General features: G+C 41.5%; 2 protein-coding genes across 3 annotated transcripts; both read right to left on the minus strand.

Moving 5' to 3' along the window:
• Window positions 1–182: 182 nt before the first annotated feature.
• On the minus strand, window positions 183–7,456 carry LOC136446854 (integrin alpha-8-like). The gene is made up of 9 exons (XM_066445489.1): window positions 7,277–7,456; window positions 6,867–6,956; window positions 6,405–6,507; window positions 5,702–5,881; window positions 5,233–5,355; window positions 4,666–4,776; window positions 4,143–4,247; window positions 3,195–3,320; window positions 183–2,287 (listed from the first exon to the last, which is right to left on the minus strand). The coding sequence occupies exons 1-9, from the start codon at window positions 7,345–7,347 to the stop codon at window positions 2,192–2,194; spliced, it is 1,005 nt and encodes a 334-aa protein (XP_066301586.1). The 5' UTR covers window positions 7,348–7,456; the 3' UTR covers window positions 183–2,191.
• An 896-nt stretch (window positions 7,457–8,352) lies between these two features.
• LOC136447441 (integrin alpha-5-like) lies at window positions 8,353–22,694 on the minus strand. 2 transcript variants are annotated; one of them, XM_066446354.1, is made up of 21 exons: window positions 22,335–22,694; window positions 18,927–19,054; window positions 18,168–18,262; window positions 17,300–17,417; window positions 16,635–16,711; window positions 16,333–16,381; window positions 16,013–16,111; window positions 15,785–15,829; window positions 15,325–15,395; window positions 14,867–14,944; window positions 14,625–14,677; window positions 14,104–14,209; window positions 13,880–13,982; window positions 13,463–13,575; window positions 11,980–12,070; window positions 11,698–11,743; window positions 10,839–10,949; window positions 10,371–10,426; window positions 9,800–9,954; window positions 8,873–9,004; window positions 8,353–8,458 (listed from the first exon to the last, which is right to left on the minus strand). In XM_066446354.1, the coding sequence occupies exons 1-21, from the start codon at window positions 22,538–22,540 to the stop codon at window positions 8,384–8,386; spliced, it is 2,007 nt and encodes a 668-aa protein (XP_066302451.1). In that variant the 5' UTR covers window positions 22,541–22,694; the 3' UTR covers window positions 8,353–8,383. The 2 variants fall into 2 exon arrangements, with proteins under 2 accessions (XP_066302451.1, XP_066302453.1); XM_066446356.1 differs by lacking the exons at window positions 8,353–8,458; window positions 8,873–9,004 and adding an exon at window positions 9,061–9,109.
• Window positions 22,695–26,568: the final 3,874 nt, after the last annotated feature.

The following is a 26,568-nucleotide window of genomic DNA, read 5'->3' on the forward strand; positions in this document are numbered from 1 at the left end:
ATGTATGTGATAGAGAGAGAGAGAATGTGTGTGGCATTGTGTGTGTTTGTATGATAGTGCCTTTCTAAGACTTGAAGATTGAACTCAGCTTTCTTATCCAAAAGCTAAGTGATCACCAATCATGCCCACACTTGAGCTACTAGTATTTTTTTTTCATATTCACAACATAAAAGCCCACAAGATTTTAGGTAAAGCATAATATTCACCTTTATTGTAACATGGCACGATCACAACAGAATTCATGTTCTAGTACTACTCGGCACCCTTTTTACACAAAAAATAATGTAGGTCTAAAAAGGAATTGATGGCTAGGATTCTTCTACATACTAAGGGACAACAAGGATGTAACAATATACATTGAATATAGGAGTAATTAAAGGTGGTTCCAAACTATGCAACTTTTCTAACCCTGTAGTGAAAAAAAGACAACATTTACGGTAAAATCTACTAAATTCTAACACAAACACTTTGGAATTCAAACAGTTTTTACAACTACAATATCTGTGGATGGCACCTTAGTCTCTTTGTACAGTGACATTTTTTTATCAAATTCAGCAGCTTAACTTATACTACTCGTAGATCTGTGTACAGACCCCATGGGCTTATGACAGGATGTTAATGATCGTTCATATCAGCTTCAAACATAGTTTTCCTAAATCTCTTTTGCCTCCCCTTTGTCAAATGAAACATATTTCACAATGGCATCATGATTGAAATTCAAAAACACCTCAAAAGCAACGTGCCCAACTACGGTTAGGTTGTCAGTTAAATTTGCTATGCCTCTTTTTTTGCTGTCAGTTTTTGGCGTTAGTCCTGCCAATCATGTCAACCTGGCTCACTCAGTGTAGCGCTGTTAGTGTTGGGAAAGGTTTGATGCTTTCTGGTACGTCAGATTTGCCAAATAACTGTTACTCAAGCAACTAGATATGATTTTAGGAACACACGGCAAGGAGGTTAACCTTGGAAACGGTCAAGAAGTATCCACTACTATCCACTGACACTGAGCAAGATTTGTCGATCAGCATGAACTATGAATTGATCTTTCTTCCTTATTGGACCATCTAAAATAGTCTTCAATTAATTTGCATATCAAGTGGTGGTTAAAAACCTGCTGGTCGACAATGTTGCTCAGTGTCACTGACGAAAAGTAGTGGATGCTACTTGAAACGTCTGTTTCCAAAATCATATCTACTGTAGTTGCTTGAGTAGCTGCTATTTGATGCATGTTATTATCTGGATGTCTAACCTTCATTGACGTACATCAGATTTCATCGTAACCTTCAAAACTTGGCAAGAAGAAGGGCATTTGACAAGTTGTCAGGAAAATTGTGACGGACGGGCAGTGTGAGAAACTTTCATGTAGGACATCCCCTAAAATTAGATTCTCTATTCGTTTAAATCAACATGGCAGAAATACACATATACAATACTAGTATACATACATGTACCCAGGCTATATAAGAGAGGATACGTTGAAATTCATATTTCTAGTTGGTTGCTCTATTTTTGGTTGTGGCAAAGGTATAAGAATTGGCCCAAGACCCTTTCAAAGTAGTATTTGTAATTTCTGCATGCAAAATTCAGACTCTAGTCCATTGAAATTTGTCAATGTCGCCAGAACTACCACTAAGCTCGTTTTCCTGATAACTAAGTGGATATGCCAGAATTGTCTGTCATATCTGATGAATTATCAATATGCTCAATTTTTGGCTGTGGCAAAGGTACATGTATATGAAAATGGCACCATCCCTTGATATGCTGAGAGGTAACTGCTGATAGGCAATTGCCCCCAAATACTGCATGTTGCAACAGTTTAAATGCTGACAAAAGTGAACACAGGACATGAAAACAGTAGGGAATGGAATTCAAGCCACTGAAACTTCATTCTATGATTGACATCAGACGCCAAGGGCCCCCCTAAAAACCTGCTCCGAGCGACACAACAATTCTTACACCCCAGTAACAAATTGTTGAAAATTAGAAAGTCACTTAGAACCCAATTTCAAAACTACTGCATAACAAACAAACTTGTTGAAATAATGATTAACTTGTTTGAAAAGATGTTTGTAAAAGTCCTGTAAAAAAAGGGTAATTCTTAGAATATTTTTGCAACAGGTTTGGCATCATCAGAGGATGTCTTCCGTAAAACCAAGTGTGTGGAAGTCCCAGTATCTGTTACAACTGTCAAAACTTAAGCATCTTCGAAGTCTTTGCTGTGTCTCTTGGCTGCCGGTTCTTGCTTGACTGCTTGGTACTCTGTGGGCTTCTTCCTCTTGAAGAATCCACACTGGAACAAGAACATCAGTGGTTTTTAACAATAATGTCAAAAGTTGTTCCTTCAAACAATGTGGAAACACCCACATATTTCAGGGCTCGAAATTCATTTTTGGGAACAGGTGCATCTAACCAACATTTAGGTGCACAGACAGAATGTTGGGTGCACAACATGAAGTAGAATGTCAACAAAACGTAATCCTAACCCTTCTGTCTCTCTTAAAGCTCCTCTCTATAGTTTTTTTTAAATATTCAAGACTCTGTAGTACCCTGTACTATTGTTAACTACCAACACAGATGAATTTAAATGCTTACAATGAAGATTAGTAATGGGATTGGACTGGTCGTTCGGCGTAATATAACCAGCTGCTGCTGCTGAGCCGCATGCCTGCGAAGCTTGTGTATTACGCCGAATGGTGGTTATACCGGCTATATAGATACAGATACAGATACAGACTGATCTTACTCCTTTGTTTGCTGTACTGGACACTCTAGAGAATGAAAGGATGTTATACTTAAAATTAACTGATTCCTTGGGCCACCCATCCACAAGTATGAGTAGAACATAGCACTCAGTATCGTTAGAAGGAGTGAAAATCCTTGATTCGGAACCGGATTTCTTTGCAAGAGGAGTAAAGGAGGCAATCTACATCAGAGCCCACAGACCTACCTTGAACAGAGACGGGGGGAGACACAAGTTATCTGGCACGTATGACCCGCTACTGCGATCACGTGTCGCTGACGTCACGTTGCAGTTGCCGGGTTATTCCGTGAACAGGGTTGATGGAGTCAACCAAAAATTTGGGGTAAGTCCCAATTTCTCTTACAGTGTTGGACGAAAAGTTTAGTCTTGTTAATAATGAATGCTACCAACACAGATGAACTTTCATGCTAGAACATAGTACGTTAGCAGTACTGACCTTGAACATGATGAGGATGATGAGGATGAGAAGCAGCAGCCCTCCCGCCGCCGCCGCTGCGATGATCCAGATGGGGATGGAGCTTGACGTCACGCTCACGGTCTCCGGGTTCGCTGTGGTCGTCACCTGGTGGGAATACAGGTAGCAGGATAGTATTAGTATTTTTTGTTGCAAATACATGCCCTAGTTGGCCCAGTACATGTAACATAGACATAAGAATGATAGATACAATAATATACTACTTTCTACATTAAACTATATTCTAAAATAGAGCTAATGTTTGATGGGTTGACTTTTGAGCCATGAGAGGAAGACAAATTTACTCCTATAATATGTACATTTTAACCTTCTCCCTGCTGAAGTAGCTGGGGCTAAGACAAATTTCCTCATGTCAAAAGGTTCAAAACTGTGTACCCACACCATCACTCAACATGTGATCTTTCCCAAGCTGCCCTTATTCTACCCCAGTTATGTCTTCCCAGACCCACCCATCACTGTCCATCCCGGAGTGAGTGGATCAAACCCATCAGTCTAGTCTTATGCAGCTTATACCTAGTGTTCACAACAGGCCAGGTGTGTTATGCCCAAAGGCTGTTCACTGGTTATGCAGAAGAAACAAACAAGATATGGTTGCAACAGAAATGGATATATAAAGAGAATTCAAACTCTACAACTGGATAAGAATTCGGAGATTTATTTCCGGATGTTTCGAGTGACATCCATCACTCTTCTTCAGCGTCACTAAAATGAACTAGCAGAACTAACCAGTACTTATTTACAATAACTAGAAAAAACGGTTTTACATGGCAAATCACACAGTCATGCATAAGAGGTATTGAAATGTAAAACAAGATGGGAAGGTTCCTATGGTAAGACAGCAGAAATGGATGCATGAAGACTGGACACAACACAAAGTGTTTGGCAATGAATGTTAAGACGTGACCGTACCTTGTGTGTAGCGGTGGGTAGTGAGTCAGCAGTGAGGGAGGCTGGGAGGAGCTGCACCACCTCCAGCTCTGCTGTGGTCTCTATCCTCGTCTCCTGGTACCCAGCCTGGGAGGGGAGATGCGGGAAACAAAATTAATCTGCGGCGTGTATTCCTCACTGGACTCAGGCAAAAATGAGTACAAATTTTCGGCTAGGGACATTCTCTCTGTTGGGACTCGTAAAGCCGGAGGTCCTGTGTTTGAGAGCCCAAAGAGTACCTGGGGTCCATCCCAGTGTGAGTGGATCAAACTTTACAGTCCGGTCCTATACACAGCTTGTACCCTCTGTACAAAACTGGACCAGTGTGTTGAGCAGGAACTTGAGGCTAAAGACGATTTACCGGTTATGCGAAACAATCAAACAATAGCATGACAGAATCAAATGCATGCACCATGTGCAACAGACTAGTGAATTGTGTAGGAGACAAGAAGAGATCCAGCAGCTATATTAGGGATAGATACCAGGCTAGCGTCAGACTACTCACATCCAGCAGTGTTTTCTCCCACAGCCGTGCCCTGACCTGCACCACAGCACTGCCAGGGCTCAGTCTCTCTATGGTGCACTCTATCTCCACACAGTCTGTGTTGGTACAGTCCTGGGAAAGTAACAAAACAAAACTTGAACAGCAAATTCTGGTATCACACTGATGAGTTCTTAACAAGTACGCAACCACAGTCAACTTCTTCAACTTTCAGCTGCCATCATCGACCATGTGATGTACTCTGTTGAGTTATATTTAGACCCTTGTAGCTCCTAGTGGCACATAGGGCAGCAAGAAAAATCCTTACTGTTTCAGTAGCAGGGTATGTTTTTACAGGGAGGGGTTGCTAGCCCTTCCCCTGTACTTGAGGCACCTCCTCGATTACAGGACTCCAATTTCATGTCTCTTCCGAAAGACGGGGCAGCCCCAACCGAGGTTTCCTGCTCAGGATTGAACTGGGGTCCCCCAGTCAGCAACTACCAGTTGAGCTGGAGCACATCCCTGCCATGTTGACTTACTGTAAGTTAAAGAATGTATTTATTTGCAAAATCTCCAAGCTCGAATACTAACCAAGGTAGTGGCTTGTGCCACCTGTTTCTCAGCATCTGTGACACTCCCGTCATCTGTGTTGTCTTCTGCCTGCCTGCGGCGTCTGGAGGCTGAGGTGGTGGTCTCAGAAGTTGAGGGAGCCTCCTGTAGTGGGATAATATTATGACAAAATGACTGAAATATAGTCGCATCCGATTCCTATTGGATGGGGATGCAAAGCCAGCGCCCCCATGTATGAGAGAGCTTATGGTGTCAAACCTCTGCACATTTAAGCACCCAACGCACTTATTGAGAAGAGTAAGGGTGACCCGGTGAGCTTGGCTGAAAACAAATTTATGAATTTGAACGAGCAAATGTTACCATGCAGTAATTTCTGTATCTACATAGTACACACAATTGTTATATTTTATATAATAACTGCGTAAACATAAGATATCAGCTAACCCTTTTTCACTCAATGATTCCATGGCATTGGATGTTGTGTACATACCAGTCCTCCTGGGTTGACCCCTGACCCTTTGACTACACACTGCCCTTGACCCTGGGTCACGCTTGCGTCCAGAAGGTACAAGATGTAAGCGTTGTCCAGGATGTCCGAGTCCTTCTGCCTGGACGGCCACATGATGGTCAGCTTGGCACTACCGATGTTGCTGGGACCATTGTTCCTTATCTGTATGAAGAAAGTCACAAATTTGAACATTTAATGTTTCTCAATCCAGTTTGGCTTTCTGAAAAGCTCTGGGCATAACAAGAACATGTTAGGAGTGGCCCAAACTGGAATCCCAAATTCCTACATGACTCAACTTGGCTCTGCTCTGCTCTGCTTTACTGTACTGTTATGTACTGTACTATACTGCATTGCATTGCACTGCAGTGCACTGTACTGTTACAGTACTGCACTGTGCTCTACTCTACTCTACTCTACTCACTCTACTCTAACAGGAAAGACAAATGCCATGCAGCGACAAATGGACCAGAAAATTGCAAAGAAAGAAAGGATGGACAGAAGGAAGTATAAAAGGTATGAAAGAATCACAAAAAAAGAAAGAGGCATTCAAGAAGGTTGGAAGGACAAGAAGTGATGGACAAAAGAAAGGAGAGAAAGATAAATACTGCAAGGAACAGAGGAGGAGGGATTGAATGAAGGAGATGCAAGGAAGGAAGGAAGGAGCCGGAGAGAAGGCATGACTGACCTCATAGTTGTGAGTGACCTCCGGCCCCACGTCCACCTGTTTGGTGATTGGGCTGGGTCTGTCTGTTCTCGCGGTGAACACGACCTGCTCAGGGATGGACGCTCTGGGGAAACATTGTTACCAGAAGTACCGTTAAGAAATACATTCAAACCAGACATTTCTTTCTTTCTTTCTTCCCTTTAATGCCCATGGTCTTGATGACGACATGTTGAGAAAGTCATGTAAAGTGCCTTTCCCATAGGCACAAGATTGGTGACATGGCAGGATTCGAACCCGGGACCACTTGGTTCTGAGACTAACACATTGCCATTGCGCCACACGACCCCACAAGACATACAAGTAAAGTTACTAGTTGGAACACATCCTGTCCATTACATAAGAATATTGATGTTGCTCCAATCTCTAACTATTAAAAATGAAGTAAAGGGGACTTAAAGATGGATGTGAAATGTGAAAACTCACCCCAGTAGGGCGACCGCAGCCTTAACTTTAACTGGTACAGCCAGTTCCATGGTGTTGTCAGCCTGTGTTGCAGCATCCTCCTCGTTAGTGCTGAAATAGAAAAGAAAAATCAGCATTACAAAAAGGTACAAACAACTTGTATCTTCTACTTTTGTGCGCCGAGAACAATGACCAGAGCGGCTATATTTTGTTGTACCAGTATACATGATAAACTTTTGCATCGTAAACAAACTTGGCTTCCCCCTAACCCAATGCATTGAAGGAAATTTACTTCAGAATCATGATCCAAACCTCTAACCTTCTGGTCCAGCTAGAAGCAGGATTTCTAACCTCTAAGACTTAAGTGTCGCCCTACTTTTTCCTTTCTCCTTCAAAGGAATATGCCACTTTTCACCTGTTTGATAACCCACCTGTTGGCATAGAACAGGAAGGAGAGACTGTCGTCTGCCCCGACCAGCGACAGGGTCGAGAAACGCAGCATGGCTGTCGCACGACCTTGGAACGGGTTTCCCAGAGGACACTGCACGACCTTGCTGCCATCAACCTCCAGAAGGTCGCAATTAATGGTCCCTCTCTGGGATAAAAAAGAGTGGAACTGAATTTAAAGACATTTCTTTATTTTGTTTATTGTTTATTTGCACATATAATTGAAACAAATCATTTAGTAACAAAAAAGAACATGCAGAGGAGATCAGAAAGCAAATAGTTTTTCGTGGGTCTTCCCACAAACTGAGTAGCCTGAATGTCATCCTAGTTAGTTCCAGGCTTTCCCTCAATCTTAGATCATACAAATTATACTTTTTAGAAGAGCTGATATTTCTTCACATGGGTGTCATATTTTGCTATGTCTGCACAGTTATAAGATACATTAATTTGTAAATGAGGTTTTGTATAAATCCTACAATAATTGGTACAGCCTTGCACTACATTTTTATCAAATCAGACATGAGAAACAACTGACTGAGTTGTAGTGGCCTTACCGACAGCGTGATGTCCCCTCCGATGTAGTCCACACCAGCGGGTGGAGACAGCGACAGCGTCGACACGTACGCACCTTCGCCCACATTCTCTACGACCGCCGTCAGCACCAGCTCTGTGTTCACATCTCCAACGTACACTCCAACCTCTGGGGTGCTGTCAGTGTAAGAAGTTAGAAACCTCCAGCTTTAGATTTTTTTTGCCGTCCCAATTGATGTTTGGGAGCACATGTTAATTTTCATAGTAAATCTGTGATTCTAAGCTTACAAAAATACATTTTCTTCAGTTAACGTTACATGTCATAAAGTTCAGATTTTTTTGACAAAAGGGGTGGATTTTTTCCCTTTCCTCACTCACTCACTCACTCACTCACTCACTCACTCACTCACTCACTCACTCACTCACTCACTCACTCACTCACTCACTCACTCACTCACTAATACTCACTCACTCACACACTGACTGACTCATTCACTTGCTCAAAAGAATCCCTCACACGCTCACTCAACAGCAACAGAATTATAGCCAGCTAATTCAACTTACGCTGATGCTGAAGAAATCTTCAAGTCTGGAATGCACTTGTCATCAGGACCACAATCCTTCAGGATGCTGACCTGAAAAAACAATTTCAAATTAAATCCATTCATTGATATTTTATCATGATGCATGATACTTTGGTGTTGATTTGTTTCCTGAATGGCACTTTTCTTTTAATCAGACAAAGATGAAGCAGCATGTCGAAGAACCTAGAAATGAAATTAGTGCAGCCTAGTTATACTGTAAATCTCTAAACGGTTGCGGTGGTTTTAATTTCAGGGACCTCTCCACTGCAAAGTCATGACACTGTAAACCTGATTTCCATTAAATACGTACTGTACTATAGAATCGTGTTAAGACCCGGGGAGGCAGCAGGCCGCATGCTCCCGGGCGCTTCTAATTAAGCTATTTGGTCTCCGCCCAAATGTATCCCTTTCCTCTTCTACCGCGAAATTACTTCCCCTGAAAATAAATGATTTTACAGTAAATACCTGTTTTGTTTCCAAGGTGGGTTTGTTGTCACTCAAGACAGGTGTGAGCTGTCCCACCTGCACACCTGTTGGTGCTGTCAGACTGTACCTCACTCGCACTACGATGGGGTTCAGTTTGTCCTGGATGTCATTCTATTAAACCCAAACAAAGAAACAAACACAATTTTTAAAAAGTTCAGATAATTCATTGTACTTCACTCACACTACGATGGGGTTCAGCTTGTCCTTGATGTCGTTCTGTCGTACCGGTTACACAAATAAACAAACAAATGAACAAACTCTTCACTCAATTTTATTCCACAGACAGGATCCCCTACCTGGAGAGAATCAAACCTCGTCTCTACCAGGGTTTGTTTGTTTGAATCTTTGTTTATTCATGATAAGCTCAAATCGGCACGCAGGCCGCTTTTCACCTCTCTCTATATATATATATATATAATATTATGTTCCAGCACCACTATTTTCCTACACCGCTATGATCCTGACTGTCCATCACAATTATCAGTTCTACCAATGAGAGAATTGCAATTAGTGGTTTGACCAATGAGAGAGTGCCTCACATTTCTATGTTTTTCTATTGTTCTCCAGGGCAAGTTTTTCCCCATATCGAGTATCCTTGTTTTGGCTGATTTCTACTTCCTTATTGTTTTTTTTTTATTCAACTGATGAGAGGTCTGGTAGACTGACTACGGCAAACCTTATGAATGAATGAATCAATATTTTATTTTTGTGTCCTGCAACTTAATAAAGTCGCCCAGCCCATACGGACTTTGGGACACCAAATTGAGTAAATAAACTTGACATAGTGTTGGTAGAGGTTACAGTGATAAATCATAATAATCATGAATACATCATACTGATAACAGTAATGAATAACACAAAAAATAATATGAATATATTACAGTGACAACACAAAATAAAACTTACCTGTATGAGTGCTTTCTCCTGTATAAGAGAGCAGGAGGTCCCTTTGTTGACCATGTAGCCAACGAAACGCTCCATATGCATGGCGGTGTTGCTGCTCTGGAATACAGCACGCTTCACGTTCTGCTGCACATCCAGCGCTATGTCTACATCCACATCTGTGAAACAACAAGAAAAAGTCGTAATAAATCTACTTTGCTTGTACGTTCATGAAGGTTAGACATGCAGGTAAACAATAACAATATATAAGGACAATTCAAATTTTACAACTGGATAAAAATCTATAACAGGTCACGTGACCCACATGTTTCATCATTGTTTTACGTGAATAAAAGCACACCATGGTTGACTATTGCATCTATAACTGGCGCAATATATAACACAATTAACTTACAGTTATTGTACAGTATGCACAAGGTGCATTAAACCATACTGATTCCTTGAACACTTGGATATCTTGGAGTTTCTAATGCTGCATTGAAGTAGATATCTTTAAATTTGCATTTTGTTCTTATTAGGATGTCTTAGTGTACCCTGCAAAATTATGAGAATTGATGTTGATAAACCAACTTACTTATTTGGTTTGGCACATTGACCCCATCATAGGTGAAGCACACAGACACATCAAAACTGGAATAAGAACAAAGAAAGACTTAATGGTATCTGATTTGAGAAAGTATTCAATCGCAAATCCTCTTTAATATTGTCTGTTGTACTGCGTTCGAAAAGTCATGGTAAACATTATACACAGGCTGTGTTGGTGTGGCGCAACGATTAGAGCGTTGGACTCCAGTAGGTCCCGGTTTCGATGCTCACCATACCCCGACGTTGTGCCCTTGGGAAAGGCTGACGTTACACGACCTTCCCTGGCATTGAAGTGACGCCCACCGAGCCTAATTGGCTAATCTGTCTAAAAGTGTGCAAAAAAAACACACTACGGATTTGGTTGCTAATGTGCCAACATCTAGCACATTTGCTATCAAGTACCATACGATCTAAAAATGATTCTTGTATCCCCTTTTTCTCCAGTGACTCTTCGTACCACGTAACGTTGACCCCGTCCTTAGCGCAGGCCTTACTCTCCAGGTTGATCAGTTCTGGATCCACCGTCAGTACCGGGCGGTCGGGAGCCATGTTCACTATCGGTCGGGACCTGAGGAAAATGTTAGAGAAAAACAACAACACTCTAATGTTACATAATAATAATAAATGGTTTATTGGTCCAAAATTACCCATGCAATGGCAACCAGTGCTGAATTGCTGCAGGGTTTACAATCACATATTGCACAATAATACACAAGATACATATTTGCTCCACACTTGCACTTTGTGGAACTGCCACAAGGGTCTGGGCGGCTGCCATTCGGCGCCAGCAGGTGACCTCAATACGACCTTCTCCAACCAAAGTCAGGTACCCATTTACACCTGGGTGGAGTGGGGAAATTCGTGTAAAGTGCCTTTCCCAAGGGCACAACATCGGGGCATACCGGCGGTTTCGAACCCGGGACCTCTCAGTTCTGGGCGAAACACCTTACCGATTGCGCCACAAGATGCCACATGTTACATACATTTTACAACAACCAAATTTCATATCACTATGGAAATCAAGTGTTGGAGCATCTTTAAGTTTGCCGTTGAAACAAGAGCAGGAAAACAATGGGGGAAAGAACAAAAACATCTTGGTGTGATAACTGTCAAATCAAAAACACTGCAAGATTATACTGTACATCAGTTCTGTTTTTTTAGTCTCTTTGTCTTTTCCAGTTTAACATAATCTATATAATGACCTAAAAATTATGCTTGTCATTTTAAACCAATTGAAACTAGTGGGATGAGGCAAAAAAATTGAAAGTGAAGTGATCTATCAATAGAAATATACAAGCTACACATCAAACACTTACCTCAGAACAACAGCTCTGTCTGTCAAGTATGAACCAATGGCGAGGTCTGAAACAAAGAAAGTGTAACATTGTACATTATGTGGTTCCTGGTGGTGCCCAGACACCGAGGGAGCTACTGTGGTAGAAAATGCATGAATAGGCTAACCAATTAATGAATACATGTACCAGCATTTACTGTTTTTGTTTACATCCGGGGTATTCAACGACTGGTGGGCAAAAGGACGTTAGTAGATTGGTTACAGAGTTAGGCAGCAGGGAGAAGGTTAATCTGTTTGTACTTACCTGGATACTGGTTATTGTCTATGTCCATGCCTCCAGCCATGGAAAATCCAAAGGCCTTCAAGTCAGTTGAGAAATCTGAAGCCCTCAGAACCTGACAAGACAAGACATGACTTTTTGTGGGAAAAGATATTCTGTTTGTTTAAATCTTTCTTTGTTCATGACAAACTAAAATCAGCCTGCAGGCCACTTTTCTTTCAGGCCATGAGTGAGGGGGTAAGGGTCAAACCAGTGGTCACTGCCTGGGGTCAAACAAACTACTACTATAACGAAGATTGTGTGATTAGAGCCTTATAAATGTGATCAAAGGAATGTTCTATGATTATAGATTTCCCCTCACTGTTCTTAGTCATGTATGCACACACACAAAAAAACAATCTGCAGTCTCTTATTTACAAGAGGTGACTTCATTTCTTCTACCATTTCATTTCCTCTCCTCGGTGCTGAAATGCCATTTCCCAGTTGTGCAGAAAACAGTTCTCAACTTTTCCTCCCAATTTTTGTCCCTAACCTAAAACAATTTTTATTGCTCCCTTTCTTCCTCCCTCTCCTTCCATCCTTAATTTTTCTTTTTCTTTCTTTCTCTCTTTCTTTCTCTCTTTCTTTCTTTCTTTCTTTCTTTCTTTCTTTCTTCGCATTTTCTTCCTTATTTTTTCTATCTTCTTTTCTATATTTCTACACCTTTCTGTCTCATTCTTTTTACCTACTCTTCTGTTCATTCCATATTCCTTTCTTTTCCATACTTTCTTTCTTTGCCCTTGACTTTGCTTTCCTTTCGGTCTTATAGACCTTTCTCACGAGGCGGCCATGATACTAGTAGAATGAAAATGAGGCCCTTGTGGCAAACATTAGACCGATCCTAACTGTCAATCACAATTATCAGTTTAGCCAATGATTACCTGATAATTAGAGAATCGACCAATGAGGAAGTGGCTGCATGACTGTCAAATATTTGCATTTCTATGTTTTTATTTTGCATTTCTACGCTCTGACAGAGGAGGGCGGAGACTATGGGATCGGTCAACGAAGCTCTAAATTGCTGCATCTTTTTTGTACATTGCATTAGTTGTAATATTGATACTTGGATATCATATTTTAAAACTTAATGTGATTTAGGAGGAAAACTAAATCTGTACATTATTTTTGCTTCTTTGCCTCATTGGCCTCGTCTTCATTCTATCATGTCCGCCGCGTGAGAAAGGTGTATTTCTACCTGTATTGTTCTTTGTGTCATTGCTCTTCCCTTTCCTCTATTCCCCCTGACCCTCAGATAAGACGTTAAACGCAGGTCCCGTGTTTAAGGAGAGCCACACCTCTAGCACTTAAAAGAACCCATCACACTTATCAAAAAGAATACGGGTCCTTGCCGGTGTAAGTGAATCAAATGAATCAGTCTTGATATGCAGTTTTCACTGTTCAGTACAAACTTGGTGTGTTACGCCATGAGGCGGTTTACTGAGTATGCAATACAAACATACAAACAGACCTGTGCAGGTTTCTCTGCCCTGATGCCGTTGGCTGATCCATGATAGATGTACACAACTCCCCAGTTTGTACTGCCAGCCTCCAATCCCTCATATGGAGCCCCTACAGCAATGTCTGTGGACACAAAGGTTCAAATTTTGCGTAGTCTTGTGTTTAGCGGTCCTGCCTCTGGAACTAGAAGCTGTGAGTTCAATCCGGGCTGTATCGTTCACCCGACATGCATGCTACCGGAAAGGGTTGCAGTCCTTAGACCTGGTCCACTGCTTATTGTACTTGATGAAAAGAGCTACCATTTGAAGTCAGTGTTATTATCATAACAATTTCATAGAAAAGCAATAATGAAATTGACCTTTAAAAATGTACCAACAGCCATGATATTTTACCCCAAAAAGAAATTAATATTCGAGGGTTCACATACCATTGAATCCGTCTTGGTTGATATCGCCAAGAGCAGCAAGGGCAGTTCCAAAGCGCCCCTTAGCAGACTTCCCCATAAGTACAGTAGGTGCACTGAAAGTTGGCTGAAGGAACAAAATTTTGTATGGTAAGAAAACAGAATATGCATAATTAAAATCAATATTTTACAGACAATTACCTGCAAAATGCCTCCAGTTCATAGTTCTTAGCATTTTTGAAACTTACTGTTTGAGCTGCTTGTGTAAGCAGGTAGATGTAAACTGCGCCCAGGTCAACACGTTGGAACCCCTCACTACTGTACATGGGTGCTCCTGCGATGATGTCATCAAGACTGGTGCACAGGAAACAATGATGCATAATCACACACCAGGAAAATTTTGAGGATGATTGTTGAAGATATCTAAGTTAGAGTTGTCATTTTATTTGTAGTTTCCAATGCCGATAACTGATTCTCATGTTTGTTACTGTACAAACTGTACCAACCAAAGACAGATGGTCATTCTACTTCAAGAAATCTAAAGATACAGCCCAAGAGAGAAAAACATTGGTGAACAGGGCCATACTTTTCTTTACAATATCATGTTTAGTTTAATCTGTTTACATGTTTACTGTACATGTTTGCGAGGCAAACAGAATGTAACTGTTGGCTATGTTATTGTTACAGTAACATGGCCATCAGGTGAGAAGTAATCATATTCATTTAGATTTTTAAAACAGAACTGAAATTGCATCTTATAGACACTTACCCATCATTATTCACGTCTTGAACAATCACAGAGTATCCAAAGTTTGACCCAAACTGAAAAAAAATCCACAAGTTAAGTATTAATAGATTTCCAAATCCAATTACACCAAAACACACATTTCTAATCACCCTTTAATTTGTATTCATTTCTTGCAGTTTACTGCATTTGTGGATAAATGCATACATAATAATAGAAAAGCAATCATGCTGTAAGTTAAAAGTACAAGTGAGACAAAAATCTACCTGGTTGCTTTCCAGAGCCACTGGATCCGTTGTAACAGTTTCTAACCGTTTTCCTGGTCCCTTAGACAAGATTCTCAACTGTGAAAAAACACATTTCACGTTTTCATTATGTCAATCAACAACATGATTTAGAAGAAAGCATCAAACAATGTTACTTAAAGTTTTGAATTTGACAGGAAAAATCAAATCTAAATACTGTAAATGCATTTAAGTTTGCGTGGTTTTTATTTCGCCCTAAGACAAAAATAGAGTGTTTGCAATGGTTTTAAGTTTGCGGCAGTGCTTTAGTCACATACTGCTACATTATTGGACAAAAATCTTCATGGTGATTTTAAGTTTGCAGTGAAATGGTCCCCATGAAAACCACGAACATAAAACCACCGTGTATATCTATAAGTTAGAACGAAAAGATTTTCTAAATTTTCAGTACCAGTCTGAAGGAGAGAATCTGATTGTACCTGTCCAGCAACAAAGTTTGGAGTTTCTGAGGTTGGGTCTCCACCTCCTCTTGGCACACCCACAACATAGTCTGAAATAAAACACAACGTGAGCATGGAGTGTTACAACATCTAACCTTTCTCCCTCTCTCTCTCTCTCTCTCTCTTCCTCTCTCTTTCTTAATTCTCATGTCTCTCCCTCTCTCCTTCCCTCTCTTACATCTCTCCCTCTCTCCATCAGCCTCCCTCCCTCTCTTTCTTTCTGTCTCTCCATCTTCCCACTTTTCTCTCCCCTCTCTCTTTCTCCCTCTCTCAATCATTATCTCTCTCCCCTCTCCCACTTTTCTCCCTTTTCCTCTCCCTCCCCTCCTCTCTCCCTCTTTCTTTAATTCCCTATCTCTCTCTGATATCTCTTTCTCTCTCTCTCTTTAAGCTGACTGATCATGTCATCAATACAAATTTTGAGAAGCGTATTTCTCACCTGGGTTTCCATCTCCTGTGAATTCACCTGATGCAACTGAGTAGGCTGAAGTAGGGAGGAACGAAACAATCATCATTATTTTCTCAACTTAATGCAGATATTTCATATCAAACCAAAGAGCTTTAAAATGTGACCTATGTGCCAGAGACTGGCTTGTTTCAACTTCATATAATCTTGAGAGGCTGTATTTGAAATTTTGGTTGTGTGAAGACTAACAGAGCAACTTACCAAGATGGAAGTCATCTTCGTTGATGGATGATAGTCCGGAGTACATGTGGTTAGTATAGGGGTCATCAGTTTTGTCGAGGTCCAGGGTGTACAATGCACCTGTAATGGTATGGAAATGAAGACCATTAACAAAATCATTTATATGAAGTCCTATGTCTATATTGTCTAAATCCAAAAATCAAATCGCCGGCTCCTGATAGGCCAAATTTACATTACGACAGTACTACTGGCTCTGGCCTCTGCTCCAAAGATGTTTCTAAAAATATACAGTGCTACCAGCTCCACTCCTGAGGAGCTGCCAAAACCTATACTGCGCGTACCTGCCCAGTACTGATCCCCCACTGCACCCACCAACACTTCTTCTGAGTCCTGTGGAGAGCAATAAATGTCATAAACCAATGAAAAACAGTGATAACGTTATGTTAAACAGGAAATGATGGAAACAGACAATGTTACAAATGAGATTATGTAGAAGGGTGTGTGGATGGATGGATGGATGAATGAGAAACATAATGCTAGAGGTAGAGATCAACTGATGCAGTACTAGATACCAGTAGAGAGCTGACAAGTAACAGGACAGCCGTTCCAAATATATATCAGTGATGATTCTAGAAATATCTACCTTGCTGAAGTCTAGACTGAAGCCACTCTCACACTGTCCGTGTTGCGTCCTGTCATTGGTTGCCCGGGCATCTAGGGCTGGGAACAGGAACAGAATATTCGAACATTAACGTCATGAATAAATTAGAAGGCCAGGTCAAAAGTGAGACTGTTCCCTCACCTGATGACCCACCTGGTGTAGCGCTATGGACCAATCGACAATTCTGTTGCAGGCACTTGTTGACTTGATGGTTAGAGTTCGAATCTGGATTGTAGAATTACCGTATGGCTAAACACACCAGGTTTTGCACCGTTTGATAATGGGCATCCTAGTGGCTTCCTACGGTACTGCAGTGGAACTTAAGATTTTTTAATCCTTTTTTTATTTTACCTGTATTTTGCGGATGTATTAAGGACGACGTGGTACAGCACTCAAGTTTTTGTTATCTATCCTAACAGTGCCACATATACGTACAGAGCTAGATCAATAACCCATTTCTACATCTGGATGGAGTGTGAAAAGTCGTGTTAAGTGCCTTTCCCAACGACACAACATCGGTGGCGTCAAGGGATTTGAACCCGGGACCGCTGGGTTCTGGGTCGAACACCGTTCCCTTACGCCACAAGACCCCACGAACTTAAAAGTTTGAGATCTCGTTTTCTTGAAGTGATATGTTGAACACCAACCTCGGCAGGGCGAGTAGTTTTCGAACGTTGTCATCCCGTTGGTTGCTAGGAAACAGTTGCCAACAGGATCCCGTGTGTACTCTTGTTGGGCGTAGAACACGTACAGGGGTGCACAGGCCTGGGGAGGGAGCAGACAAAAATCAAGTTTAGTACACTGAAGGAGGTTAGTTCGCCTGACAATTAATGACGTGTGTCCCGAACGTGGGAGTAAAAAAACGCAGGCGGGGGTGCACAGGCCTGGATTGTCAGAAAATCAGTTCGTCTGACGTTGAGCATATAACACATACTGAGTTCCTTTGACTACGAAACTACAAAGAGAACATTACATGCTATTGTGAGCAGTATAAAGTACAAATGAGCACAATTTCCCCGAGGAAAACCTCGACTACATCTCAGGAGTGACCTATGTTACATATTTCCGCGAGTTTCACACATTGCGACAGAAACACATATCGCTTACCCCTACCCCTGTTACACTTAGGCAAACTTCTGGTCTCACCGATAAGGCACTTTTTTTATAGTGACGATACGTTAGTGTTAGAGAGTCTACTCTCCAGGCAGAAGTTCGGCTCTGGCTAGTTTTAACAGGCTCGTTTCAGGCGGCTTGGTGACATGAATAAAACGGGACAAAATAGAAAGCCCAACAAAAACGCCTAAAAATCACGTTAAAAACCAGCCGGAGCCGAAGCTCTGTTTGGAGAGTAGTCTTCCTTAATTCCTCTTCGAAGGAATGCACTCAAGACTTGTAGCATACATATTGGGTCTCAGAACTCTGAAGGTCAAGCCGGGATTCGAACTCCCGATCTAGCTACCAAGAAGCGAAATTTCTGGCCGCTCGCCAATCACATAATAAGAAGAAGCAACCTACAGCGACCACGTCCTTGGCAGGAGAGGCGCTCTTCACGGAAAAGCCGAACCACTGGTCCGACTTCTGGTCCGGGAAACCGTCGACTGTCTCTGAACCTGTGAATAGAGACACGACGTTAGCTACAATAATCAACAGCAAAGCGTATCAATGTGATCATGTATATGACTACCCTTGTACAAGCAAAAGATGCGGCCCACCAAGAGCCGTCACAGCTAACCGCCACTATACCTTCAATCTTAGACTGGTACTGGCCAAACAAAGTGGTCTTTCTCTACACCATTGTGGTAGTTTGGTAGTTTAAGTTTAAGAATAAGTCAACAATGTGTCACCCTTTTGACAATACAATATAGACTTTTCATCCTAATATAAAGATTATCCCGTATTGTGTTGTTATAGTTTAGCTCTCAGGTTTAGCGGCTATCACGTTCAGCACCAAGGACGGGGACAGCTTGAAATTTACCACTTTAAAACATTTTTTCCACCGTAAATACTAATCTATTCAGTGGTTCTGTATGTGAATGATTGGAAAGTACACGACTAAGATACTAATGATAGATTACAACATTCTTGTACCTTCGTGGTGTTGTTTTATCTGTTGGATCGAATACAACCAAGGCACACATGGGATAGGCTGCCCCGGGTCCACTTCACAGCAGTGTGCAACTTTTCCCAACATAAAGGTACAATATTTTTATTCTCTAAATATTCAAATTTGGCCTAGTAGATGTCCTTTGAGGACTAGTTTTGCCGTTACTTTACCTGTAGAGTCGAAGGTGATCTCGGTGCAGGAGTCGGGCTGTGCCGGGTCCACCTCGCAGCGCAGCACGGCGCCTCCCCGCACCACCCCCGGCTGGCTCGTGTTGGCCCGCGGTGCGCCCGATAACAACCTGGAGTAGAGATTGAAGGTCTTTTCAACAACAATCTTTGTGTGTCAGGTTGGAATTCTAGCTTTATGACTCCGTTATTTGTAACTTAGAAGATTCACAATACAGTATATCATGGGACAGGACATCTCGGTTGGGGCTTCACAGGTCCTTCGAAACGGTCGTAAAATGGGGGTCCCGTGTTCGAGCAGGTGCCTCGAGCACGTTGAAGGCGAGGGACTAGCAACCCCTCCCTGTAAAAATATACCCTGGTACCCAAACAGCAAGGAAACTTGCTGCCCTTTGTACCACTAGGCACTGCAAGGCATACTACTACACGCTTCATACTAGTAGTTCAACCATGTGGATGTGCCAGGCGTTGTTATTTTGTGTCCAAATGAACCAGTCATTATTAACCCGGGATGGCTGTGCAAATCACTCGACTTTGAGATAAAAATCACTCACGTTTATTCCTTAACATCTTTATTGCATGACAGAATAGAAAATATGAATTGCGTGTGCTTGAACCCCCACACATTCACGATTATTGGCGCTCCAAATAACGAACTGTGGTTGCCAAAATCATACAAGGTTATCATTCAAAATGTAAAATATGAAAAATCATTGATACATTTCTGGACAGAAACAGTTACAACGACAAATTTCAAAGGTGACAATCAAGAACCGAGCTGTCTGAAATTAGGCTCTTGCCTAGAACTATGATTGTAAATTCTCATTAGTAAATACGCCCTCTTTATCAGATATATGTACATGTTACATGTAGTTTGAATCAAACTAGCCATGGGAAGAGGCATTCAATATTACCGGGCGCATACCAACACAGTCTGTGCGTGGTGTAGTGGTCAACGCACATTGCTTCTTCTCATATCTCGTTCAAATTCCGTCGAGCCGGCGGCCCAGGTTCTGTATTGGGACACGACTCGGGAAAAGAGTTGTGCCGTCCTTTCGGTTGGGGACGTATAACCCAGTTTATGAAGGAGCTTATGGCGTCAATCCTCTACACATAAAAGAACCCATCGCACTTAACGAGAAATGCAGGGTGATCCAGCCTGGGATCCAGTGTGCCTGGCTAAATACGCGAGCCGTAGCGAAGCCACATTGTACTATTAGCTAACGAAAAAGCGTCATTCTTCGTCCTCGAGCCTCAGTCTGAAGTCGCCCGTTTTCACGAGGGTCGACAGTTATACTGAATGAGAAACAGACTTCTGACCCTAGACCGCGTGCTTGTAACATGTCACGCCATCTTTTGTCTGCGTGTGTGTTGTCAATGTTACCGCACCATGTTAACACATGTTAACGCGTCTGTCGTTTTGTTTGTTGTGGGTCCCATGAAACTCTAGACCGGCTGCAAGGAGTCTGCAAGTGTCTGTATTTTCGTTCCGTCTTAGGCTGGGACAGTTGGTGGCTATACGTGGTTGTTGGAACCTAGTTTCTTACGGGGGTAACTTAACATGACTTCTTTGAAGTTCCACGTAGAAAGTACTACATAGAATACCGAACATCTCAGAAATTGGTACATATTTGTTCCGAGAAGGTGCACGAATAAAGAATGGGTATATCATGGACTCATCTTTATATTTTTGCCTTTTAGTACTGTTTATGGTAGATATTCCATGATACAATCCACACGAGTCAATACATTGCATTGAAAAATGAATAAATGATAGATGTTATGATAACACGGTGGCCTTGTGGTTTGGGATGTTGACTCAGAACCTGGAAGTACTGAGTTCGAATGCCTGACAGGTCCCGATGTTGTGCCCCTGGGAGCACTTTACCATCACTCGAAACCTCCTTGTTCGACTCGGGTGAAAATGAGCACCTATCTTCGGCTAGGGACGTCCCTCGGATATGACGTTAAATGATGGTCCCGTGTTTGAGGATAACCAAACACACTTATCGAAAAGAGTAGAGGCCCATCCCGGTGCCAATGTATCAGATACAAATTGTCCCGATATGCAGCTTGCACTCTTCAATAAACCTGGTGTGTTATGCCTCGGGGTGATTTGCAGGGTATTCCATACAAACAAAACAAACAAGCAAATACAATGTATACATTTTCTTGAATACAATTTCGTTGCAAACAGCGATACAGCCACAACAAGCAGAAATAGACTGACTGCCACTTGTTGCAGGGGCGTTTTGCATAATTACACCATTGGAAACATTACCCTAAATGCCCAACCCGTACTCAAGTGCTCAAAACGCCACATAGTATCACTACCATCGGTAACCATTACTCTCTCTGCGACTGTCTCCCATCGTTAATTATGCATGGCTTATCTATTATTAATGGCTGAATGGGGAGTCCTTTGAACAAGATACCGTGTCGGGGTCAACCTAGTATAACATGTCAACACATTAACATGATAGTATTTCCGAGTCAAAGTGCATGCTTAATGACTTGCTATTAAATACGTTTCCGATGAGGACATGTAAAAAATCGTTGTTATTTTGAACACAGACGTTTTTCCTGTGTTTTTGCATTTCTCATCTCCGGTCGTCTTTTCAGAAATGAACTAATGCAACAGAATAGTCGTTATTCGTGGTATGCGTAGTAAAAACAGGAAGACTTGCTGCCGTTCTGCAGTTTTTCCTTCTCGGAACGGATGCTTTTAGAATACGGAACACACGATGTAATGTTATCGCTAATTTTGGCAACGAACATTCTGACTCATCAATGAATTGCGTCTGCTCTTCCCAGCATTTCTATCATACTGACACGCCTTCTTTTTAGTCTATGTCCAAAAACCTGTTGACCTCTATATCTCGTATAGAAGCCAGAGGACAACGATCCTTGTTTTGATCTACATCGGGTCATGGTCTACTCTACAACATAATATAATATATCGATATCTAAATATTAGCATTAAAGTACCAGCTAACTTGTTTCGGTACCGAACTATGCTGGTAAAACAAGGCATATATCCACAACAGCGGGCGCCGTTTGGATAAAATCAATCGATAAGGAGGATTACTCTAATGTGTTGTAGGAATTTAGGACATGTATTGCATAAGCCCTGTCTTCGTTTTCTGCTAATCATTTTGTGTTTCCTGATTGCTGCATTTTAATATGAATCATCGTTATCAGGAAATACGAAGTTATCAGAAACAAATCGCTATCTTAAAGCGAAAACCGGACACAGTTACTGTATGGGGACTATCGTGTATTGGTTATCCAGCTGCGCCAAGCCTGTATTCAACACGTTATACAGGGCGTATATTACGGAACGTATATAGGCCGTATACAGGACCTGTTTGACGTATAAATCGTTGTACGTACCATGTGTTTCCTCCGTCGGTGTGAAAGTCCAGGGAAAAACCGAACAGACTTCCAGTGTCCGATGTGAGAATCCTAGACGAAGAATCGCCAGTGTCCACGTTGAAGCACACCACAGCTCGTAGAGACATCAGAACACATAAACACAGAACGTCGCGAGGTCTGAAAGAACATCTGGCGCCCGAAAATATCCTCGAAAGACGCTCCATAGCTGCCGTTTGGTGCAGAACAGGGCTAATTTGCTGATACCCTTCGCTTCGGTTATGAGGAATGATCGGATATATCCGGTGAAAAGTCTGACAGGAAGCAAGGTAGGGTCGTTGGAGGGTCCGTATGTGGTTTTACGCCGAATGTATATCTGAGACAAGGTCTTGAGTAAGATATCTGTTTGCATTCGTTGCAGTCAAATGAGAGAAGATTATGGCGGATGTTTGAAGAGAGATATGCCAGGGGATATGAACATTTTCTGTACACAGTAAATTGATTGAGATGGTCATTTAAGGGTACAGGAAAACTCCATAGACGCCCTCTGGAGGACCCAAACAGTGCAATACCGCCTGGGGGTATCCTGGTGCATGCAGGTGGAAATACAGGTAAAACCGGGAGGTGTCGCGTCACGTAGGTAAGGGACGTTCCGACACACCTGGTGGTAGAACACCTGGCTAGACTTTAAGGCCTGCAGCAAACTTCAAGCCATCTTACGAACCCACACTTGCCAATTTCGTGAAAACAAGTGGTAACATTCTAAAGAACAGCATGTCCTGTGTATGACGCACTACGGAAGCTCTCGTTGAAGTTGATACAAAAAATAGAAAAAGAAGAAACACTAGACGGGTTGACCCCTGACCTCACCACTGTGATTCAATGTTACAGCCATTGTCAGACTTCCGGGGTTGAAGAATACTGCAACAGCTACCAGGCACACCGAAGTGCTAGCCTTCCTAGCAGGTTCTTGGGCGCGACTTTTTGAAAAGCCTTTTTGTCCTGACACGTCGTTTTTTTTATATATTGAATATTGCTACCGTATTCTGAAGGCTTCCATGTTCTGGTAGCCAAGCCAGAACTCAGTAGCGATCAGGAAATAGAATTAAAAGTAGCATTAAAATCTCTGTTCTTACATATCTATCATTACAGAGAAAAAGCCGAATTCACATACAAGATTATTGTGCTCACACTAGCCTTACGTTAATATGCGTATCTGTAAGCTCTTCTTCTTTTTGTGACCTGCACTTAAAATATAAAGGAGAACTGAAGACAGCCCAATGGGACAAACATATACAAATTAAAGGTCTGATAATCTTCATTCATCAAAACTACAAAAGGCCCACCGAGGAGTCTGCAACGGAGGCTACAGTAGCGCTGAGTAACGCGCGATTCAATCTTATCCTTAGACAAGATAATGCAATTTCCTACGCGTTTCCGATGACCATTAGTGATCATAGCGTTGGCGTCTAAATGCATTTTGACCACTTCCTTTGTGACCCAAGGCCATCTTAGCACAAGCTGGGCATTCCTAATTTGGCAAGGATCGACACTAGAAACGTAGAATATGAAACAATTTTAAGGTTTAAGGTAAAAAATCTCTTCAAGAATGGCGTCTAACTGCATTTTGGCCACTCCCTTTGTGGGAATTGAGATGACCCAAGGCCACGGATCTCAGCACAGGGCACATTTCATTTGTCAAGGACACTAGAAACGCAATACGAAGCAACTTCAAGGTTTACTTTAAGGTAAAAAAATCTCTACGGCAATATCATGGCAAAAAGAAGATTAGCCTGACAGTAGAGGTATTTCATTTATCTATTTATGCAAGGAAAATCCACTCAGGCAACAAACCTGTTAATCAGGTATCCTGGACACCAAAGTCTAAAAACACAACTAGCACTAATTACATAATAATCAAGATAATAAAACGTTATCTATATGACATATGCATGTACGTGAAACGTACCATTTTTTTTCACTGTACGACTAATACCTGTAACATGATTAAGGTGCATGGTTTGCAGATTGGTGTCCTTTAAATCATGGTAATGGCTTCTTCAATTCTAAAGCGGGTTGGTATCTCACTGGAGTGTGCCAAAGTGAGATAGGAAATTGCGCCAACTTTACGAATTTGCGCCAACTTTCCCTTGTGGTAGCACTGACGTGCGACGCATTTGCGTATGAAGCCCAGATGAGTAGGTAACTGGAACTATTAATCGTAGTGTTGCCACTGAATTATAACCCAAAATATAATGATTAAAAATGCACCAAAAAGAGATTTGCAGTGATAAAAGGACGTTCAATTATGATGTTTGGCCGTATTATCAAGGGCATTATAATGTCCTTGAGTATTACAAAATACTAGTGTATGAATTGGGCCGCTTTGCGAATTTCAAATTTTTTTGGTACATTTACATCTAGAAAAAAACCCGCAATGTCAGGCGACATATTTACGCCACTCTAGGAATGATAGAAACAATTTGAAAATGTTTTAGTAGTAACCTTTGGTAGCTATAGCGTTATCAGTGCTTTAGTGCTATCTGGCCGGAACGGTTAACTTGAAGCGTACATTCACTAGCCTGGGAACGGTTTGGCAACATGAAAACGCGACGTGTAGTCTTCAACTCAGACAAGAGTACTGAAAATAATGCAATCAACGGCATTTTGGAATTCCATATCTTACATATACAGTAGTACCCAGCAGCCAATACAATATAAGGTACCCGTGTCTAGTAGTGTATTTGCGTTATGATTATATTTTTTTATTATCTACGGCAATATCTAATGCAATATCTATACATGGACACGTGTCATCTAATGAAAAATCGTTACAAGAGCAGTTGACACCAAAAGAAAACAGCAGATTCATTCTGACATCTGAATACGTATATCAGGAGTGACCCGCAACTATTTCAGTGATTTTTTCCTCGGAATTCAAGCGGAAACGGAATGACGAAACAATCCGATACCGAAATGTCATATTTGTAGTTGTAGTTAAGTACAAGTACGTTGTCCCACACATCATTGAAAGAATTTCACGCAAATCGTGATCAGGGCCAAAGGGAACTACGTTGCAGTTTTACAAAATGCCACTAGAGGCGCTCTTTCACTGTGTCTTTACTGTAACGTTACCTTGTTCGTCCCGGTGAATCATGAAGTCACAGACTCTAGAATCGAAAACAAGTTTGGTTGATCAGAATCATTGTCTGTTTTTGAGTGATAAAGGCAATGTGGCGGAGATCCGTGCAAGTTGAACACTTGCAGGCACGCACGTCTTCGCTATCAATCGAAAGACGAAGAAAGGCTCTTCCTTTCTTTGTTACATGTTACATGTTTGAGAGTCCGTATCATGGAATGCAGCGGATTTATAACTACATGTACACGTTTATGTTGCGCTTTCTTCAAATACGATCCAATAACATGACTTTAATAATAGATAAAAGAAAAAACTTAACAGCAAAAATCATTGTAAAATATATATATATAGGTTATTAGACGTAGTCTAAGATTCAAATCAGTGAAAGTTAGACATCTAGGTAACATTAAATACTAGTACATGTACTACATTCTACAATATTATACAAACAACTGGACAAAGTCACTAAAGAGTCGGGCGTTTCGGATAGCATTCGCTATATTTCTAAGGCTAGTAGGCTAAGTCTTCTATTGTTTCTAAACCAAAGAAGTTATGTTTATGATACAGTACTTTTAGTAAGACCAAACTGTTGTGAGATGCACTGTAACACTATACATTTAACCCCAAGTGCACGGTCATGCAAACAAACAGTAGAGTTCAAATGCACATTACTCATGCACATTCCGGTTTTGACTGCCCAACAAAAGGAAGTTATCTATCACCCCTTGCAGACGGAAATGTTACCTGCCCACGTGACGATGAAGGAACACACCTGGGCACACCTGAGCGTTGTTTTAGCGTTTGTTTACTTTGACGTCATAGGTAAGCAAACATTCTAAACATTCTACCTGGAAGCCTACACGACAGAGGGCAAACACAACAGTCTGACTCGTACATGTATTCAGACACAACATTGTGTTCCTAAAAGTAGGCTGATGGGCACGTCTTGTACTGCGAGTTTCAATGTTTTCAATCATCCATCGTCGTAAGTTCATTAAATATCTATTTCAGGTAATACATTGTGATCTTTTCATTATTGACTGTGTCTCTGTAGAATCAACGCAATCCAAACATTTAATTTGACGAATTGGATAAAACTTATGTCGTTTAATATTG

The sequence above is a fragment of the Branchiostoma lanceolatum genome, chromosome 13 (assembly GCF_035083965.1).
Source record: "Branchiostoma lanceolatum isolate klBraLanc5 chromosome 13, klBraLanc5.hap2, whole genome shotgun sequence".
Lineage (NCBI taxonomy): Eukaryota > Metazoa > Chordata > Leptocardii > Amphioxiformes > Branchiostomatidae > Branchiostoma > Branchiostoma lanceolatum.

Excerpts from the sequence above, each read along its gene's own strand:
- LOC136446854 (XM_066445489.1), bottom strand. The coding sequence starts at position 7,347 with ATGCTGCGTTTCTCGACCCTGTCGCTGGTCGGGGCAGACGACAGTCTC. Across the intron at positions 3,321-4,142 it reads TACCCACCGCTACACACAAG|GTGACGACCACAGCGAACCC; the intron begins GTACGGTCACGT and ends TATTCCCACCAG. Across the intron at positions 2,288-3,194 it reads TCATCCTCATCATGTTCAAG|TGTGGATTCTTCAAGAGGAA; the intron begins GTCAGTACTGCT and ends TTCTTGTTCCAG.
- LOC136447441 (XM_066446354.1), bottom strand. The coding sequence starts at position 22,540 with ATGGAGCGTCTTTCGAGGATATTTTCGGGCGCCAGATGTTCTTTCAGA. Across the intron at positions 15,830-16,012 it reads CGAAGATGACTTCCATCTTG|CCTACTCAGTTGCATCAGGT; the intron begins GTAAGTTGCTCT and ends TCCCTACTTCAG. Across the intron at positions 15,396-15,784 it reads CACAGGAGATGGAAACCCAG|ACTATGTTGTGGGTGTGCCA; the intron begins GTGAGAAATACG and ends GTTTTATTTCAG.